The sequence below is a fragment of the Procambarus clarkii genome, chromosome 80, assembly GCF_040958095.1.
Source record: "Procambarus clarkii isolate CNS0578487 chromosome 80, FALCON_Pclarkii_2.0, whole genome shotgun sequence".
Classification (NCBI taxonomy): Eukaryota; Metazoa; Arthropoda; class Malacostraca; order Decapoda; family Cambaridae; genus Procambarus; species Procambarus clarkii.
In genome coordinates, this window is record NC_091229.1 from 22,156,049 (window position 1) to 22,172,597 (window position 16,549).

Genomic DNA, 16,549 nt, shown 5'->3' on the forward strand with positions numbered 1-16,549 from the left:
GTAAAGAGAGAGAGAGAAAGAAAGAGAGAGACTGGAGATGGGTTTAATGTCCGCCTGAGGCACATGTCATTGACCTTGACAGTTGTGTCTGGATGGAGTGAGATGCCGGAGACTTATATTACATCTCCATTAAGAAATGAATTATCTCTAATATAAAAAAAACACTTCTCTTCCCTACCCTCTCTCTCTCTCTCTCTCTCTCTCTCTCTCTCTCTCTCTCTCTCTCTCTCTCTCTCTCTCTCTCTCTCTCTCTCTCTCTCTCTCTCTCACTTAAATTCCGCACACAAATTTTTTTATAAGCATTATAAATGATACGATTTATGGAAAAACAACCTTTATTTCCTTAAAGTTTTTGACATATATACAAATTTCAGCAAACTTTTATAGGTGAGGGTGAAGACGAGGGTGAAGATGGTGAGGGAGCCGGTAGAACAAGCAGTTCTCTTTGACCCGATAAAATGATCAACTTGTAGTCGCCATCTGAATATTGATTACAAGACTTTATCGTTCAGGGCTGTTTGTAGCTGGTGCTGGGGGCGGCGGGGCGGGGCGCTGAGTACTGGGGTGCCGGGGCTGAGGGCGCAGCGTACCGGTTACCGGCGGCGTCCTCCTGACGAGCCTTCTCGATCTGGGCGATGGCGTGGGCGGGGAGAGGAGGGGGCGTGGGCAGCAGGGGGGACTCCACGCGGTAGCCTGCACCGTCAGCTACGAACTTAAAGACCCCCGGGGTGCCCTCAGGGAATTTGAACCTGTACACAAGAAGTATATTACAAACTTATACAGATTATGTTTATGGATGCTATACTCATGTTCTTCATAGGGCAAAGGCATGTTTTTTTATCGGGTGTTTGCTAGATTCACAAGTTGTTACATATATTGCTGATTTATGTATAATTTAGCAAGGAAACTGTTTATTTTAGTCTCGATGGATCATCTACGACCAGTACTATAAGAATACTCACGACCATCCTCCCTGAGGTGCCACGGCGCCAGCTGGGCCCTGAGGGGCGCCCTGCTCCTGACGACTGATGCCGTCACCAGTCTCGAAGTTGAAGTTGTAGTTGCCGTACGCATCAGGTCCCTGACGCTCGTCCTTCACGATGGACACGACAGGACCTGATGGGGCGCCGTAGGATGGTGGAGGTGGCCCGTACCCCTGGGGCGCCGCGGCCGCCATCGCCACTACGACACACAACACCAACTTCTGTACAGGTAAGCAAGTAACATCCATTAACTATTAAACAACACAAGTCAATCTGAAATGCTAATTTTAATGTAATTTCAATGCAGTACTGTATATACATAAATCTGACAGTAATGGGGGAAGATGTACAGATATATCAACACGAGTGGTTCGTTCCAACTGTGATCTAGTGAGAGAGGACCAGTCACACAGTCACTGCCGCTGGAGGAGTCATTACCGAGAACATGTTGACTGTAAGAGTTGACTGTGTGCTGGACCTGGCGAGCCTTCTTATATATATATATATGTCTCACTTCCCCACGCTCCGCCCACTCGACCATTCTTCATACTCACTCTCATTCACACTCATCCTCATTTGCACCTAGACTCTCACTCTCTCTCACTTACGCCTACTCTCACCCACCAATTCTCTATTAGTCATTCTTGCACCAATTCTCACTCACACTCACTGGGTCATTCTCTCTATAAATCACACTCACTCGTATCGGATCCCTTACATACTCACTCCCACCTACTCTCACACTCATTCTCTCTCAGCAGGCTTAATTGATCCTACTGAATTATACTTAATTCATTTTAATGTCACCTATGGTGTTTACTGGGAACTTAAGTCTCTCTGATAAGAATGCAACTCCCACACCACACTGATAAAAGTATACATTTATCGCTTGGGATCCTGGGCCTGATCCAAAGGGAGAGAAGGAAATAAAAGGTTCAGCAACTGTCAGGAAAAAGCTTTAAGCCAGTGTGCCGGGTTAGGGAGCCGGTCGGCCGAGCGGACAGCACACTGGACTTGTGATCCTGTGGTCCCGGGTTCGATCCCGGGAGCCGGCGAGAAACAATGGGCAGAGTTTCTTTCACCCTATGCCCCTGTTACCTAGCAGTAAAATAGGTACCTGGGTGTTAGTCAGCTGTCACGGGCTGCTTCCTGGGGGTTGAGGCATGGTCGAGGACCGGGCCGCGGGGACACTAAAGCCCCGAAATCATCTCAAGATAACCTCAAGAAGATAGCATACTGTGGTGTGAGGAACGGCTCGCAGGTATATGGTACCTCATCCACTTGGACCATCGGGGATCGAACCCAGATCGTGCAAGAGGCAAAATAGTCGCTCTATCATCCAGGTTGAGCACAGTAGAGTACTCAATATACAGTGAAGGGTAAGGGCAATAGGCTGGTGCTATAGTCTGTCCTCTCACCTAACGCGTCGCATTTTTAACGTAATCGACCAGTCCGTCAAAATATCGAGGTATTAACACAAGTTAAACCATCGTAACATTGACGTCTTCTAAGGTCTCGACTTTGATAGGCTCAAACGTTTCTGGTTAGGCAAAACCGTTACATTTTTGACAGAGTTGTAAATTTTGAATCACATCAAAAGTTTTTTTTTTTTTTTTTTTTTTTTTTACCCTAAGTACCTCAATTTCGACAATATCGACAACTGCGTACACATCGCTGGGCTTCAGAGGAACTGAATTATCACAGTTGTATTCAGGTTCGTACGCATATAATTAGGACGACTAAACCCACTTAATATTAGACGCTTGTCCAGTCGTAGGAACCCAGCCACTTGGACCGGACGGTAGAGCGACGGTCTCGCTTCACGCAGGTCGGCGTTCAATCACCCGACCGTCCCAGAAGTGGTTGGGCAGCATTCCTTCCCCGCCGTTCCATCCCAAATCCTTATCCTGACCCCCCTTCCAAGTGCTATATAGTTGTAATAGCTTTGGGGCTTTCTCCAGATAATTACCGCCCTCCCATTTGTAGGAACTGGCTGAGTAGTGAAATACTCCGGATGTATTTACCTAGTTCTATGTGCTGGAAATGAGCTCCGGCTCTTGGGCCCCGCCTATCTAGTACGCCCAGGGAATGCTCCCGTTAGAAAGCACGTCCCTGTCAACTGTACTTTCACTCGTCCAGTTTCCTGTATTTTGATGAAATATGAAAGTTCAGAGCTAGCCAGACACACATTAACGCGGCAGCAAACATATACATTTTGCATAATTGCAAAACATTCTCAGCAAAATTTGGAGAAAATTTCAAGATCTTTCTCCTATGCAGCTGTGGCGTCGACGAGCAGCTGCCTCGTCTTGTGGCTAGGTTATGAGGCCTTAGTGTGCCGCATGGCACTCTTCCCAGTGCTCTGTGTACCACATGATACTCTACCAGGGCTCTATGTATCATATGACACTCCCCCAGGGCTCTATGTATCTTATGATACTTCCCCAGGGCTCTATGTATCTTATGATACTTCCCCAGGGCTCTATGTATCCTATGATACTTCCTCAAGGCTCTATGTATCTTATGATATACTTCCACGTCTCTGTGTATCACATGACACTCTACCATGGCTCTGTGTACCATGTGACACTCTCTCCAAAGGCTCTGTGTACCATGTGACACTCTACCAGGTCTATGTGTATTCCATGACACTCTCCCAGGTCTTAGTGTGTCACATGACACTCTCCCAGGCCCTTAGTGTGTCACATGACACTCTCCCAGCCCTTAATGTGTCACATGACACTCTCCCAGGCCCTTAGTGTGTCACATGACACTCTCCCAGGCCCTTAGTGTGTCACATGACACTCTCCCAGGCCCTTAGTGTGTCACATGACACTCACCCAGGCCTTAGTGTGTCACATGACACTCTCCCAGCCCTTAGTGTGTCACATGACACTCACCCAGGCCTTAGTGTGTCACATGACACTCTCCCAGGCCCTTAGTGTGTCACATGACACTCTCCCAGCCCTTAGTGTGTCACATGACACTCTCCCAGCCCTTAGTGTGTCACATGACACTCTCCCAGGCCCTTAGTGTGTCACATGACACTCTCCCAGGCCCTTAGTGTGTCACATGACACTCTCCCAGCCCTTAGTGTGTCACATGACACTCTCCCAGGCCCTTAGTGTGTCACATGACACTCTCTTAGCCCTTAGTGTGTCACATGACACTCTCCCAGGCCCTTAGTGTGTCACATGACACTCTCCCAGGCCCTTAGTGTGTCACATGACACTCTCCCAGGCCCTTAGTGTGTCACATGACACTCTCCCAGGCCCTTAGTGTGTCACATGACACTCTCCCAGCCCTTAGTGTGTCACATGACACTCTCCCAGCCCTTAGTGTGTCACATGACACTCTCCCAGGCCCTTAGTGTGTCACATGACACTCTCCCAGGCCCTTAGTGTGTCACATGACACTCTCCCAGGCCCTTAGTGTGTCACATGACACTCTCCCAGGCCCTTAGTGTGTCACATGACACTCTCCCAGCCCTTAGTGTGTCACATGACACTCTCCCAGGCCCTTAGTGTGTCACATGACACTCTCTTAGCCCTTAGTGTGTCACATGACACTCTCCCAGGCCCTTAGTGTGTCACATGACACTCTCCCAGGCCCTTAGTGTGTCACATGACACTCTCCCAGGCCCTTAGTGTGTCACATGACACTCTCCCAGGCCCTTAGTGTGTCACATGACACTCTCCCAGCCCTTAGTGTGTCACATGACACTCTCCCAGCCCTTAGTGTGTCACATGACACTCTCCCAGGCCCTTAGTGTGTCACATGACACTCTCCCAGGCCCTTAGTGTGTCACATGACACTCTCCCAGGCCCTTAGTGTGTCACATGACACTCTCCCAGGCCCTTAGTGTGTCACATGACACTCTCCCAGCCCTTAGTGTGTCACATGACACTCTCCCAGGCCCTTAGCGTGTCACATGACACTCTCTTAGCCCTTAGTGTGTCACATGACACTCTCCCAGGCCCTTAGTGTGTCACATGACACTCTCCCAGCCCTTAGTGTGTCACATGACACTCTCCCAGGCCCTTAGTGTGTCACATGACACTCTCCCAGGCCCTTAGTGTGTCACATGACACTCTCCCAGCCCTTAGTGTGTCACATGACACTCTCTTAGCCCTTAGTGTGTCACATGACACTCTCTTAGCCCTTAGTGTGTCACATGACACTCTCCCAGGCCCTTAGTGTGTCACATGACACTCTCCCAGCCCTTAGTGTGTCACATGACACTCTCCCAGGCCCTTAGTGTGTCACATGACACTCTCCCAGGCCCTTAGTGTGTCACATGACACTCTCCCAGCCCTTAGTGTGTCACATGACACTCTCCCAGGCCCTTAGTGTGTCACATGACACTCTCCCAGGCCCTTAGTGTGTCACATGACACTCTCCCAGCCCTTAGTGTGTCACATGACACTCTCCCAGCCCTTAGTGTGTCACATGACACTCTCCCAGCCCTTAGTGTGTCACATGACACTCTCCCAGGCCCTTAGTGTGTCACATGACACTCTCCCAGGCCCTTAGTGTGTCACATGACACTCTCTTAGCCCTTAGTGTGTCACATGACACTCTCCCAGGCCCTTAGTGTGTCACATGACACTCTCCCAGCCCTTAGTGTGTCACATGACACTCTCCCAGGCCCTTAGTGTGTCACATGACACTCTCCCAGGCCCTTAGTGTGTCACATGACACTCTCCCAGCCCTTAGTGTGTCACATGACACTCTCCCAGGCCCTTAGTGTGTCACATGACACTCTCCCAGGCCCTTAGTGTGTCACATGACACTCTCCCAGCCCTTAGTGTGTCACATGACACTCTCCCAGCCCTTAGTGTGTCACATGCTACTCACAGGACTGAGTGCTGTAGCACGTGACAATGTACTGAATAAATTCCTAGGTTGAATTTTCACTGTATATTGAATATACTGTTTCTTTCAGCTGTGATAATATTATGTAATGTTGAAGTGCTAACTCTTAACACTATGTTGCAGTGCAAACTTATTACCTTATGTTACACTTCTAACTCATAACCCTATGTTGCCATTTTAACTCAAAACTCTATGTTGGAGAGCTAACTCCAAGCTCTATGTTGGAGAGCTAACTCCAAACTCTATGTTGGAGAGCTAACTCAAAACTCTATGTTGGAGAGCTAACTCAAAACCCTATGTTGGAGAGCTAACTCAAAACTCTATGTTGGAGAGCTAACTCCAAGCTCTATGTTGGAGAGCTAACTCCAAGCTCTATGTTGGAGAGCTAACTCAAAACTATATGTTGGAGATTTAACTCGAAACTCTATTTTGGAGAGCTAACTCCAAGCTCTATGTTGGAGAGCTAACTCCAAGCTCTATGTTGGAGAGTTAACTCCAAACTCTATGTTGGAGAGCTAACTCCAAGCTCTATGTTGGAGAGTTAACTCAAGACTTGAAACTCTTTCTGAAGGGATTTTCGTCAGCCGACAATCCTACACGTGACAGGTATTTTGTTGACATCCCCTGTTTCCGATTTTGGCGATCCCGTATACGACTTTAACAACCTCGTATCCGATTTAAAACACCGCCGTATCCGAATTTTTATAATCCCCCAAGTGAGTGGGCGGAGCGTGGGGAAGTGAGACATATATATATATAAGAAGGCTCGCCAGGTCCAGCACACAGTCAACTCTTACAGTCAACATGTTCTCGGTAATGACTCCTCCAGCGGCAGTGACTGTGTGACTGGTCCTCTCTCACTAGATCACAGTTGGAACGAACCACTCGTGTTGATATATCTGTACATCTTCCCCCATTACTGTCAGATTTATGTATATACAGTACTGTATTGAAATTACATTAAAATTAGCATTTCAGATTGACTTGTGTTGTTTAATAGTTAATGGATGTTACTTGCTTACCTGTACAGAAGTTGGTGTTGTGTGTCGTAGTGGCGATGGCGGCCGCGGCGCCCCAGGGGTACGGGCCACCTCCACCATCCTACGGCGCCCCCTCAGGTCCTGTTGTGCCCATCGTGAAGGACGAGCGTCAGGGACCTGATGCGTACGGCATCTACAACTTCAACTTCGAGACTGGTGACGGCATCAGTCGTCAGGAGCAGGGCGCCCCTCAGGGCCCAGCTGGCGCCGTGGCAGCTCAGGGAGGATGGTCGTGAGTATTCTTATAGTACTGGTCGTAGATGATCCATCGAGACTAAAATAAACAGTTTCCTTGCTAAATTATACATAAATCAGCAATATATGTAACAACTTGTGAATCTAGCAAACACCCGATAAAAAAACATGCCTTTGCCCTATGAAGAACATGAGTATAGCATCCATAAACATAATCTGTATAAGTTTGTAATATACTTCTTGTGTACAGGTTCAAATTCCCTGAGGGCACCCCGGGGGTCTTCAAGTTCGTAGCTGACGGTGCAGGTTACCGCGTGGAGTCCCCCCTGCTGCCCACGCCCCCGCCTCTCCCCGCCCACGCCATCGCCCAGATCGAGAAGGCTCGTCAGGAGGACGCCGCCGGTAACCGGTACGCTGCGCCCTCAGCCCCGGCACCCCATTACTCAGCGCCCCGCCCCGCCTCCCCCAGCACCAGCTACAGACAGCCCTGAAGAACACATTCCCGTAGAAAATAATCCAATGTTTGCTACTTCTAGTACTGACTGTATATGTGCGAAAACATTCCAAAAATAAAGTAATGTATTTGTAAAATATTGCGGTGTTGTAAATTGTATAATGGTGATCGCATCCTTTGCGTCTGACTGGTGACTCCAATTTAGTGATTGATTCGTGATTTACTCGTGGTGCCTGATTTTTTCATTCACTTCTGGTGATTGACTCTTCGTCCACTTATGGTGAGTAAATGGTGACCCGCACTTGGTGAGTGAACAGTTAATGTGGGTCAAATTGTGATAATGGTCGTCCACTCATGATAAATGAATCATGAGCCACTCTAGGAAATCTAATGGCGCCTCACTGTTTCAATTACCCTTTCGCGATCCATTTCTCCAGACCCCTCTTTTCCTTTCTATCTCCCTATCGTCGTAACCCCATTCCTATTTTCTTCTTCCTTCCTATTTCCCCTTCTCCTTCCATAACCTCCTTCCCTTTCATCTTTACCCTTCATAGGAACCCCGATGACCTTCTCTCACCTTTCTGAGTATCACGAAGGGAAAGAAACTCGTTTGGTCACGAAAACCTCTTGCATCATATGGTCCTGGGCTCCGTTTGGGTGCGTGTGTGTGTGTGTGGAGGAAAAGAGAGAAGGAGAGGGAGAGGTAGAGAGAGTGACATAACCTTGAGTATTCTGATGTCGGACTGTGCATTCGCTACAACTCTAAAATGTCTAGCGACTACAACTGATCAGAATGAGCGCTTACCACTAGGTTAAGAGGCGCTATACACACAACTGTAATGTGTGTATAGTTTTCCAAAACTTCCCAAAAGCTATCAGCTTAACCCACAGCTGATAGTGGGTTAAATGAGAGGCTTGCGTGCGGAAGACACAGTTCCCATGGGTGGTAGTTACCTCGTTCGCCAGGAGACGTGCAGGGTTATACATGGAGAAGGTTTCGGGAGTTCTACTTCCCGAACCCGGCCTGGGGCCAGGCTCGACAGGGTAGTAAATGTTTTTTTTTTTTTTTGGTGTTTCGCCACACGTACTGGAAACATTTTAGGGCTGTGAAATGTGGCTTCCAACACTCCCACGGGTATATGGACATTCTCACTTGCGAACAGTCCGACAGAAAAGAGAGAGAGAGAGAGAGAGAGAGAGAGAGAGAGAGAGAGAGAGAGAGAGAGAGAGAGAGAGAGAGAGAGAGAGAGAGAGAGAGAGAGAGAGAGAGAGAGAGAGAGAGAGAGAGTAATGTCTACCAGCTCATGCCAACTAGTAAATAAGAAGCACGTCAAATGTTTGTAACCAAGTTAGGAGGAAGGGAGGAAGGAGGAATCGCTGTCAGTACTGTACATAGCCTTTAGAAGAGATTTAAAGACAAGACTCTGAGATATAAAGGAAAGAAACTGGCTTATGAGGACAAGGAGTTGGAATATGAGGACAAAAACCTGGAATAAGTGGAAAATGAGCTAGAATATGAGGACTAGAAACTGGGATATGAGGACAAGGAGCTGGGATATGAGGACAAGAAGCTAGAATATTAGGACAAGAAGCTGGTATATGAGGACAAGGAGCTAGGATATGAGGACAGACTGCAGGAACATCTCCCAACCAATTGGACCCCCTGGAGAAGAGAGTAACATGTTTATGATACCGCTACTTTCTAAAGATATTGGTTAATAGATGTGGCTCCAGTGTAAACAAACACTCTTACGTTTGTCTAACTCTTACCTTCCTCTCGCACTCAATCTTACCCTGAGTATCAGTGACCTCCTTACTTGGTGCACTCTAAAAAAAGATCTCCGAGAGGCCACCTTAAGAAGTTTCTATTATTAACAGAAGTAAAATTACGTTTTTTTGTCAAGAGAAACAATAAATTTTAAGCAAACTTTACGATTGACTTAAGAAACCTAGACAAGTATGCTTTCAGAATGGTATATATATATTGCGTGCAGGTCGGCGTTCGATCCCCGATGGTCCAAGTGGTTGGGCAGCGTTCCTTCCTTCTATCCTCATATCCCGGCTCATTGTCCTCACATTCCAGTTATCTGTCCTCATATCCCAGAGTATGTAGTATCAGCGTGGAGCTCCCACTGTTTAAAGTACAACATGTAAGATAAGAAAGTACAAAGATATGTAGTAAGACTAGTTCTAGAAATGAGGATGGTTGATCTATGAGATCTTGAGCTGAATCTAATGACACTTAAAGAAAGGAGAAATGGAGGAGGCATGATCCAGACATACAAAATAGTCAAGGTTATTTATAAAATATATAGGAACACTGTTTAGATAGAGCAGCAACATAACGAGAGTACACATACATGGAAGCAAAACACCTAGATGGGGTTTGAATAAAGATTTCTTCAGTGTATCTTGAGGTTATCTTGAGATGATTTCGGGGCTTTAGTGTCCCCGCGGCCCGGTCCTCGACCAAGCTTCCACCCCCAGGAAGCAGCCCGTGACAGCTGACTAACACCCAGGTACCTATTTTACTGCTAGGTAACAGGGGCATTCAGGGTGAAAGAAACTTTGCCCATTTGTTTCTGTCTCGTGCGGGAATCGAACCCGCGCCACAGAATTACGAGTCCTGCGCGCTATCCACCAGGCTACGAGGCCCCTACGAGGCCCCTGAAATTGCGTCTCCAGTAAGGTCAAATAAACAAATGAAACGAACTGGAAGATGAAATAGTGAAGTCTTCCTCCATCCACAGTTTTAAAAGCAGTTAGTACAAGAATTGTGAGAGACGTGAATCATGACATTAGCATACCTTAAGATTTAAATTGAAATTGAAATAAGTTTATTGATGTAAAATACACACAAAGGGATGAGGTAGCTCAAGCTATTCTCACCCCGTTCAGTACAACGTGTTAATACATACATAAACACACATCACAAACAATACACATATTACCAAACATTCTGAGAGATAAACATATACATTTCCTACCTTGTCATAGTAGTCTAAGAGTAGATTAGATTAGTAATAGATGCCATAGAGGAATAGATTCCCTCGGGAGCTGAGTGCTTGGGGCTTCAAACTCTCTTTAAGTAACAATATGTCACTGATTTGTCACATTAAAACTTACTTAAACCCCCTGTTTCATTTTCGTTTTATTTGAAAAAAGAAAAGAAAAAATAAGATTACCTCCAAAAGATGGGGTATAAGAAGAGAAATCTTCAGTGTGTGACTTATAAGATTAGTCAAGTCACGGACGCAGGATAAGGATAATCATCTTATCATCGCAACTGACAAAGAAATACTTCCTGCACTTATATCATTCAATATAAAATTCTTCCCCCAAACTGTATGTTGGTGTGTAGGAAGTATACTCCCCTAAATGTGCTTGCAGGATCCAACTAGGCTCCTACCTCCTGAACGTTCTTAGATTAGCGCAGTGACCCGTTTCTCACGCTTTTATCATATTTACATATATGTAATATATGATATGTAAATAAATTTCGAATCGAATTAGCTTCAACGACTCCTACATCTAATCTATTCCATTTATTGACAGCTCTGAGACTGGAAAATTCTTCCTGATGTTTCGAAGACTCATTTGCGTCTCCAGTTTCCTTCTATGACCTTTTACCAGTGTGGTAAGGTCCACTTCTAACAGCTCAATCCCCTCAGCTCCGGAACGAATCTTGTTACATGTTTTTTTTACCTTTTTATAACTTCTCTTTGTCCTTTTTCAGGAAGGGTGACCATGCTGGGAATGCATATTCAAGAGTGGTTCTCACCTTCGCTGTATATAGAGCCCGGAAAACCCATTGTCCAAGTTTCTGAAGGATGTACGGATGTTAGCCAGCATGCCATATGCAACTGTTGTTATTCTGCTAATGTGGGCTTCTGGTATCAGATTTGGGGTTATATCCACTCCCAGGTCTTTCTCTTTTTATGATTGAAGAATATGTCTTCCCTTCATCCCAAATTGCTGTACTGGTCTTCGCACTCCTGTTAAAATCCTCATAACTTTGCATTTGGCTGAGTTAAATTCTAGCAGCCATTTTTCAGATCACTTCTAGAGTGTGTCCAGATCCTCTTGCAATGCATCTCAATCTAACCCTGACCTGACTCTTCTCATTAGTTTTACATCATCTGCAAACATTGATTTGAAGGAGCCAATTTCCTCTGTCAGGTCAATGACAAACATCAGAAACAGGATGGGTCCTAGAACCGTCCCTTGTGGTGGTATAAATCTTTCTTCGGCTTCTGTGAGTTTATCCGTTACGTAGTTCATCATGTCTGGTGCTGATTTGCCTCTGAGAGCTCATCTTCACTCTATCCTCCCCAGGAATTCCCTGCCCTGGTATTCTGCTCTCCTGTATGCTAGCCTAGCCTTAAAGGTGTGTACGTGTGTGTGTGTGTGTGTGTGTGTGTGTGTGTGTGTGTGTGTGTGTGTGTGTGTGTGTGTGTGTGTGTGTGTGTGTGTGTGTGTGTATGTGTGTGTGTGTGTACGTGTGTGTGTGTGTGTCCTCCCTTCTCTATGACCGTCCTTGAACACTCCAGTGACCTCTTGACACATCTCAGTGTATCCAATTCTCAACTATCCATTCTTCCCCCCCCCCCCTCACCCCCTTCCCCTCCCCCTCTACTCACCTCATAAACGCCCAAACGAGACCCGACCTGACCTCACTCCCCCCCCCCTCGGGGGAACCTGCTGGGAACCTCACACACACACACACACACACACACACACACACACACACACACACACACACACACACACACACACACACACACACACACACACACACACACACACACACACACACACACCCGCAGCCCCAGCATGGAGTCCATATCTAGTCAAGGATAAGACTAAACTGGAAAAGGTTCAAAGGTTTGCCACCAGACTAGTACCCGAGCTGAGAGGTATGAGCTACGAGGAGAGACTACGGGAATTAAACCTCACTTCGCTGGAAGACAGAAGAGTTAGGGGGGACATGATCACCACATTCAAGATTCTGAAGGGGATTGATAGGGTAGATAAAGACAGTCTATTTAACACAAGGGGAACACGCACAAGGGGACACAGGTGGAAACTGAGTGCCCAAATGAGCCACAGAGATATTAGAAAGAACTTTTTTAGTGTCAGAGTGGTTGACAAATGGAATGCATTAGGGGGTGATGTGGTGGAGGCTGACTCCATACACAGTTTCAAGTGTAGATATGACAGAGCCCGATAGGCTCATGAATCTGTACACCTGTTGATTGACGGTTGAGAGGCGGGACCAAAGAGCCAGAGCTCAACCCCCGCAAACACAACTAGGTGAGTACAACTAGGTGAGTACACACACACACACACACACGCCGACTCCATACACAGCTTCAAGTGTAGATACGATAGAGCCCAGTAGGTTCAGGAACCTGTACATTAGTTGATTGACCGTTGAGAGGCGGGACCAAAGAGCCAGAGCTCAACCCCCGCAAGCACAATTAGGTAAGTACACACACACACAGCAGGACAAGTCAACATTTCCGTGTGAGTCAACTACCCCCATCCCCCCCCCCCCCCCCCCACCGCCTCTTAAAGAGGTTATTCGTCGGAGAATTCCTAGTCTTCACGCACCTTCTCAAGACCCCCTGTACATAGGTTTCTTAATGTCTTTTCCTAACCACATTATAAATCTCAATTGTTTAAAATTGATACTGTCTTTTGTTTTTTCTCCCCCTTTCTCTCTTTGTCTACGTTCGGCTGCTCCTCTATGCAACACAGGACAATGCAGCGGGCAACACAGCAGCCGCTAAGGATCTTAAGTAAATACGTACCTTCATGCATTCTCAAGTTTCAGCCCCGTTCTTGTGCCAGGTAAGTCCATCACGGGCTCACCATAGCCCGTGCTACTTGCCCCGCTCCTGTGCCAGGTAAGTCCATCACGGGCTCACCATAGCCCGTGCTACTTGCCCCGCTCCTGTGCCAGGTAAGTCCATCACGGGCTCACCATAGCCCGTGCTACTTGCCCCGCTCCTGTGTCGGGTAAGTCCATCACGGGCTCACCATAGCCCGTGCTACTTGCCCCGCTCCTGTGCCAGGTAAGTCCATCACGGGCTCACCATAGCCCGTGCTACTTGCCCCGCTCCTGTGCCAGGTAAGTCCATCACGGGCTCACCATAGCCCGTGCTACTTGCCCCGCTCCTGTGTCGGGTAAGTCCATCACGGGCTCACCATAGCCCGTGCTACTTGCCCCGCTCCTGTGCCAGGTAAGTCCATCACGGGCTCACCATAGCCCGTGCTACTTGGAACTTTTAGTTCCCAGTAGCTGAATCTTAAACAACAACAACTTGCATTCTAATTCAAGCGTGCAATTGCACATTAACAGCACAACCACTGGGGTGATTGTTGCTAAGTAAAGCAGTGTACACCCAGGTACGTTCAAGCTGGTTAGAAAACACAGCATATATATACAGCCCGTTTTCGCGAGCGTTTCGACCAACGTCAGGAAATTGGTGTAATAAAGATGCCTCCTTATCGTAACCTCACAGAGGACCCACGGATTGAAAACGGGGTATTATGACACTTTCGCGAGCCGCTGCCATTTTCTTGTACGACAGTTTTCGGCTTTGGGTAAAGTGTATGGCAAAATGTGACGTGCTATGAAGAGAATAGGTTGGTATATTCTGCAATATATGCAATTGCTTAAGAACGGTGCACAATCACATGGGAAACACACACACACACACACACACACACACACACACACACACACACACACATACACACACACAACACACACACACACACACACACACACACAAACACACACACACACACACACACACACACACACACACACACACACACACACACACACACACACACACACACACATACACACAAAAGTGATTTCCTTGAAGTGAAAATTGTCGTGTTTTTCAATTTATTAATCAATTAAAAACATGATTTTTCGATGCCGATTAAATCAGATAACCCGTAGGTAGTGCCGCCTTCAGAGGCGGAGTCGGTGTCCTTGAGAGACGTTCCTCCTGAAGCAACGGTGCCTCCTGAAGCAACGGTGCCTCCTGAAGCAACGGTGCCTCCTGAAGCAACGGTGCCTCCTGAAGCAACGGTGCCTCCTGAAGCAACGGTGCCTCCTCCTAGACAGGAGGAGACAAGTCACGGGTGGCACTGAGGAAGGAAGAGCATAGGTGCCCTTCTTTAACCCTCTCTGTCTCTCCTTCAGACTCCCTCGTTGTAAAGGTCAAACGAGGTCAAGAAATGATGAGCTTATACAACGCCTCGTAACTATTGGAGGGTGGGGGGGGGGGGGTGATTGGACAGGCAGGCGAGAGTTCCTTTCTTCCCTTCGTCTTGGCGAGGAGAAGCGAGGTTCTCGCTCTAGCAAAAACTGCCTTCAGCTTACACAAAGACATTGTTCGGCCCCTTTTTAATATGAACACACATTATCAAATCTGACCCACACACACACATATGTATTTGTGTGTGTGTGCCAGGTAAGTCCACTACGGGCTCACTATACCCCGTGCTACATGCCGCTCCTGTGTCAAGTAAGTCCACTACGGGATCACCATACCCCAGTGCTACATGTTGCCATTAGCTGAATCTAAAACAACAACACAGTTTACTAGACGTAAATATCAAACAATGGAAGAAAGCATAACACTGGATTTAAATCGAACTTAAATAGATTAAGAAATAGAACTTTAAATAGAACTTTAAATAGATTGAGAAAATATCCTTTCAAGCATAGTTTTGGCAGGAGAGTGACTGCCATATAAGCTTCCCGGGGACTTAAGCTGTTTCAAGCTGACCAAAAGGCTGAAAACATGTTAATTTTACAACATTAAACCAAAAAAAAACATTAAAAGCTTTAAAGCATTTCTTCAAGTCGGGTTCTGAGATGCTGATCAACACATCCCTCGAGGAAATTAAATGGCATATATGAAGAAATTGTAAGAATATTGTAAATCCAAATCTGTTAACAAAAATTTTTGATTAAATTTGCAACATCCTGATTGACAAGACCGTCAAGCAGGCGAACAGGTCAGAGACCGGGCCGTGGGTACCCCGACCCTTCAAACCACATTAAGGTAACTCTTGCTGTGGGTTATTGGTTGACATCAATTAGATGACATCATTAATGGCTCTATTGCAAAGCTTCATAAGTTCCTATTTGCAACTTAGACTGCTGGTTGCACCCCGGGTATGGGTGGAACAGTCTACAAAGTTGTAACTTAAGTGGATTGATCTCTTCCTTGAGAGAGAGAGAGAGAGAGAGAGAGAGAGAGAGAGAGAGAGAGAGAGAGAGAGAGAGAGAGAGAGAGAGAGAGAGAGAGAGAGAGAGAGAGAGAGAGAGAGAGAGAGAGAGAGAGGGAGAGAGAGAGAGAGAGAGAGAGAGAGAGAGAGAGAGAGAGAGAGAGAGAGAGAGAGAGAGAGAGAGAGAGAGAGAGAGAGAGAGAGAGAGAGAGAGAGAGAGAGAGAGAGAGAGAGAGAGAGAGAGAGAGAGAGAGAGAGAAGAGAGAGAGAGAGAGAGAGAGAGAGAGAGAGAGAGAGAGAGAGAGAGAGAGAGAGAGAGAGAGAGAGAGAGAGAGAGAGAGAGAGAGAGAGCGTTCGTTGGTGTGTGAATCTTTCATTAAGACTCACACGAACGAACACATATACGAAGGTACTGTTGCGAAAGTCACGAATTACGAATTATGTTTTTATGTCCACTTAAAAAAATAACGAGAAACATTATAAACACCTGATAAACGAAGTAGAGACAATTGATAAGCGAAGAATAACAATTGATAAACGGAGAAGAGAGACCAGACGACTTCAGGTTGTGGTCCAGACAACATATTATATATGTATATATTCACATATATATCTCATACTACAAATACACAAAGCAAACATAAATAATACAAAAATTATGACACGGAAACGCTCACATTTATTGAAGGATAAACTGATTTCTTTTATTTAGGAAGTTCACAAAGGTCAATCCAACAAAAAAA

At 46.4% G+C, this 16,549-nt stretch overlaps 2 protein-coding genes across 2 annotated transcripts; one reads left to right on the forward strand and one right to left on the reverse strand.

Annotated features, from left to right (window-relative positions):
* Positions 1–317: 317 nt before the first annotated feature.
* Positions 318–1,438, reverse strand: LOC123746170 (cuticle protein AM1199-like). The gene is made up of 3 exons (XM_045727497.2): positions 1,422–1,438; positions 963–1,204; positions 318–749 (listed from the first exon to the last, which is right to left on the reverse strand). The coding sequence occupies exons 1-3, from the start codon at positions 1,428–1,430 to the stop codon at positions 509–511; spliced, it is 492 nt and encodes a 163-aa protein (XP_045583453.2). The 5' UTR covers positions 1,431–1,438; the 3' UTR covers positions 318–508.
* Positions 1,439–6,893: 5,455 nt separating this feature from the next.
* Positions 6,894–7,630, forward strand: LOC123746171 (cuticle protein AM1199-like). The gene is made up of 2 exons (XM_045727498.2): positions 6,894–7,130; positions 7,344–7,630. The coding sequence occupies exons 1-2, from the start codon at positions 6,916–6,918 to the stop codon at positions 7,582–7,584; spliced, it is 456 nt and encodes a 151-aa protein (XP_045583454.2). The 5' UTR covers positions 6,894–6,915; the 3' UTR covers positions 7,585–7,630.
* Positions 7,631–16,549: the final 8,919 nt, after the last annotated feature.

Bases quoted from the DNA above. Each gene is read 5' to 3' on its own strand.
- LOC123746171 (XM_045727498.2), top strand. From the start codon at position 6,916: ATGGCGGCCGCGGCGCCCCAGGGGTACGGGCCACCTCCACCATCCTAC. The intron at 7,131-7,343 runs GTGAGTATTCTT...TCTTGTGTACAG, and splicing joins GCAGCTCAGGGAGGATGGTC to GTTCAAATTCCCTGAGGGCA.
- LOC123746170 (XM_045727497.2), bottom strand. The intron at 750-962 runs GTGAGTATTCTT...TCTTGTGTACAG, and splicing joins GCACCTCAGGGAGGATGGTC to GTTCAAATTCCCTGAGGGCA.